Source organism: Sceloporus undulatus, chromosome 2, assembly GCF_019175285.1.
Source record: "Sceloporus undulatus isolate JIND9_A2432 ecotype Alabama chromosome 2, SceUnd_v1.1, whole genome shotgun sequence".
In the NCBI taxonomy this organism is placed as follows: Eukaryota; Metazoa; Chordata; class Lepidosauria; order Squamata; family Phrynosomatidae; genus Sceloporus; species Sceloporus undulatus.
Window position 1 is genome coordinate 13,425,088 of NC_056523.1, and position 4,233 is coordinate 13,429,320.

General features: G+C 47.4%; 1 protein-coding gene across 2 annotated transcripts in view; it reads right to left on the reverse strand.

Annotated features, from left to right (window-relative positions):
* Positions 1-839: 839 nt before the first annotated feature.
* LOC121921946 (E3 ubiquitin-protein ligase TRIM7-like) overlaps positions 840-4,233 on the reverse strand; it is a 25,888-nt gene continuing 22,494 nt past the window's right edge. For both annotated transcript variants that reach the window (XM_042450713.1, XM_042450714.1), the window contains exons 6-7: positions 3,216-3,248; positions 840-1,765 (exon numbers count right to left, since the gene is read on the reverse strand). In XM_042450713.1, coding sequence (XP_042306647.1) covers positions 1,248-1,765; positions 3,216-3,248 — 551 coding nt within the window. In that variant the 3' untranslated portion in view covers positions 840-1,247. The remainder of the gene's footprint in view (positions 1,766-3,215; positions 3,249-4,233) is intronic.

Genomic DNA, 4,233 nt, shown 5'->3' on the forward strand with positions numbered 1-4,233 from the left:
TGGATGGGAAAAGCAAACCTTGACTGGGAGGAAGTCCCAGATTCGAAAAACAGATGTGCTAGCAACCACAGAGGCTTCCAGGAAATCCTTCTCCTCTTTTTATAACAAAATAATAATAATAATAATAATAATAATAATAATAATAATTTTGGAATTGGGAGGATGGATGGGAGGACCACAAAACAATGACCCAGGGCCACAAATGGCCCATAGCTGCCCTGCTTAATCCTCCTACTCCATAGTGGTTTGATCACTGGAGTACTATGACTTTGGAGTCCAAGGTTCGATTCTCAACTGGACCATACAAAGCCACTGGGTGATCTTTTGCAAATGTCTCTCTACATGTTATTATTATTATATCTAAATGCATCTGAGGAAGTAGATTGAAGTCTAGGCATGGGTGCGCTTTCTCTCCCTCCCTCTTTCTCTCTCTTTGGCGCGCTCCCTATCCCTCCCTCCCTCTCTTCCCCTGCACTCTTCCGTGCGCAGGTTGACCCCCAGAGAGCAGAGGAAGAGGTGGGAAACCCTCCAAAAGGGACCATGCCCTGGTTGCTGCTCCTGCTTCAGCCACAGCTCCCTGCGCGGGGTTTGGGGAAGGTGTGAGGGCAGAGGGAGCCCTGAGAGAGGAATCCAGGGAGCAAGTCCTCTTTTCTCTTTTTCTTCCCCTTCCCTTCCCTCCAAGGGCAAACTTCTCCGCTGACTCACGGGGACGTAGCTAGGATTTTAGGAAGGGGGGGGGTCCAGACTAAGGGCCACCATTATAATGGGACTTGGGGGCGGGGGGGCCGCACCCCCCACCCTTCTTTTTTTTCATGGGGGGGGGGGGGGCCCGACCCCAAGAACCCCCCCCCCCTTGGCTACGTCCCTGTGACTCAAAAACTTCCCTGCCCTGGCGTGTTTTATTTTTCCTTCCCCTGCCTCTCCTTTCCCTGAGGAACCCTTGGCAATGGGCTGAAGGGGAATAGCCCCCTCCTCTCTTCTTTTCCTTTCCTGAGGTAAACACTCCACCCTCTTTCTGTGTTGGGGATGGGGCTCTTAGCCTCTCAAAATGGTGACTCTTAGTCTGGGCCCATCTTCCCAAAATCCTAGCTATGTCCCTGTCAAAGCCTGTGTGTGTGTGTGTGTGTGTGTGTGTGTGTGTATGGGGGGGGGGGTTCCAGCAAGAGAGCAGAAATAAGTAAGAGATCCAGATCAAGAGGATAAAGCTCCTTTTTCTGCTGTGAGTTTTTGGAGACTGGTCTCCAGCCTTATGGAGACAGTGTCAGGTGGGCTTTATGGACCACATAAAAGGAGGGGAGGAGGGTCTCTCCTGAGAAAGAGGCTGGAGGGAATTCAAAGATCAGGTCTGCTGTGTCTGCATTGTAAAAGGCCACCCGACCCCCTTCACAGTTCAAGGTCACCCGGATCACCTTGAGCTCCTCCTTCAGGGTCAGAACAAGATCATCAGAGGGATCATAGGCCCTGTATGCATTTGCCCACTTCCCCATGTCCCAGATCCCTTCCTTGGGAGTATAGAAGAAGGAGTCCTTTCTTTCCACAGATTTCCTGGCCACTCCCACAGCCCATCCCTCCTCACTTCCTATAATAACATCCCAAAAATGCCTGCCTCCTGTGAATCCCTCACAGCCCAGCACATAAGGGTTTGGGTAGAATCTCTCAGGATTGTCAGGAAGATCTTGAGGTTTCTCTCTATATGTCACAGTTCGATGATCCTCAGAGAAGATGAGATGAGGATGTGCTGTCTCTGGATCCAGAGTCACCTTTGCTGTTTTGGGGATGGAAGCAGAGGAAGAAAAAGAAAGTGACATCAATGGAGAGATTGGCTTCAATATCTAAATCTAATCAAGTGACAGGTAAAGCTTCCCACAGATCTATAGAGCTGTCATGTTCTGCCTTCAGGACTAGGATTCTGGTCTCCTTGTTGTTGTTATTGTTGTTGTGAAGTCAAAGACTTTCATGGCCAGCATCCATAATATTTTGTGGGTTCAAAGAAGATATCAGCCAAAGATGCAGGCGAAATGTCAGGAATAAACTCTTCTAGAACATGGCCATATAACTCGGAAAACTCACAAAAAACTACAATTACTACTACTACTACTACTACTACTTGTGTAACACTCTCTAATCTGTTCTTCTAAGGGATTCACATGCCTCAATTATCCCACCCAACTCCATATTATTGTCCTGCATATTTCAGTGTTACTGGCTGCAGGAGATTGGTTTGCCTGAGGCAAGTACTCAAAGTCCACCAAACCTCTGAAAGCTTATGTTACAAATTCTTCTAGACAGTTTGTCTCAAATGTGGTACAAGATCCCTTTGCATACTGATATTCCAGATTATGAATTTTATTGGACACATTCCCCCCGCCCCCCATTATGGGAACGGGAAGGGGACACTTGGAGTATGACCAAGAAAAAAACAGATTTTACTGTACAGCAAAGTGTCCTCAAAAGTCCATTCCCCAGCCCCAAGCCATCCCCATTCAGTGCTGAGGGATGTTAAATGTTCAGGTTGAAAGTCTTCCAGCTGAGCAAAATGGCTCGCCTCAGCACTGAATGGGGACGGCTTGGGAATGGAATGGGGCCATTTTGAGGACACTTTGCTATGCGGTAAAATCCGTTTTTTTTCTCAGTCATGCGTGATCCCGAGTGTCCCTTTCCCATTCCCATAAGGGGGAAAAATGTGTGCATGTCACTTCACATGGTGTGTGGCACAATGGCACACCTCCTGTGCTGCATCCAGATGATGCAGTGCCAAAGGAGAGCCATATAGTCACACCACCATGGCAGGGCACAAAAAGGAGCTGCTTTTTGCTGCTCCTTTTTGCACCCTGGAAAGGCTGGATCAGGGCTGCAGTGTGAGGTTGCCACAGCCCTAATCCAGCTAGGAAAGAGGCTGTCTGTCGAGCCTCTATGTCTCTGTTGTCAGTTGTAAATTACTTTGAGTGGTGAGAGAAAATGAAATACTAATAAATCTGTATAGATTTTATTTAAACCATGGGTGCTTGTCTTTTGTTATTGTGCTATGCAGGGCATGAGGTGGGATACTTTTAAACGACTGGAATATTACAGGGATGAAGCTTGCAGATAACCCAGTGCTATTACCCAAATTCCCAGGGACGAATTGATAAACTCTACTGAAACCAGCAGAAAACTCAAGGAAGGCTTCATGTTTTCTGTGCATTTCACATTTAAAAATACACCTCTTCTTTTACCTTTTTCCTGCTGAAGTCCAGATTCCAGAGTGTCTAGAGAGAGAGAGAAAGGAAAGAAAGAGACTCAGTACTAGATGCTGATTCTAAGGGCTCATTCCTACTGGCCTATAACATAGATCAGGATGTGAATTAAGGGTGCATCATTTCCATTTGATCCCGAATCCAACCCGCATTGCTGCTGCTGAATTATCGTTCCCACTGAGATTTGAATCTGATTCGATTTATCTAGGAAAACCCGAATTATAGGTTGATAATTCGGTTTAAAAAAACAGTGGTTTTAAAGTGAGTTTTCCTGTGCCTCCGGAGTCTGATTCAGGGCAAATGAATGGGAACGAAAGGGTGTCTGATTCGGCAACCAGGAGATGGGAGGAGCAGCGCTCAAGGGGCTGGCCTGGGGGTGTCACCCTCTTTGTTCTCTTTCTGCATCGCCATCACCATTTTCTTCTATTCGCATAGCCTTTACCCGGGTGGACTGCAACCTCCCCTCTGCTCCACATTCATAGACCGATGTGTGAGGAGAGCCATTGAACACCATTTTTAACTATTTTTTTTTTCTTTTTTCTTTTTCTCTTTTTTTGCCTCTGCCTGAGCGCCTGAGCAGCAGATGGGCTTTGCAGGACATGCCCTTGATATGATTTCCCAACCCTGGTCTTTGGATGCAGCCTCTCCCCACTGAAACCCATTGCCTTCTCCTCCTTGATCCAATTTTCCAATCCTGGGCTTTGGATGCAGAGTCTCTACCCACTGAAACCCACTTGCCTTCTCCTCCTTGATCCAATTTTCCAACCCTGGGCTTTGGATGCAGAGTCTGTACCCACTGAAACCCACTGCCTTCTCCTCCTTGATCCAATTTTCCAACCCTGGGCTTTGGATGCAGAGTCTGTACCCACTGAAACCCACTGCCTTCTCCTCCTTGATCCAATTTTCCTACCCTGGGCTTTGGATGCAGAGTCTGTACCCACTGAAACCCACTGCCTTCTCCTCCTTGATCCAATTTTCCTACCCTGGGCTTTGGATG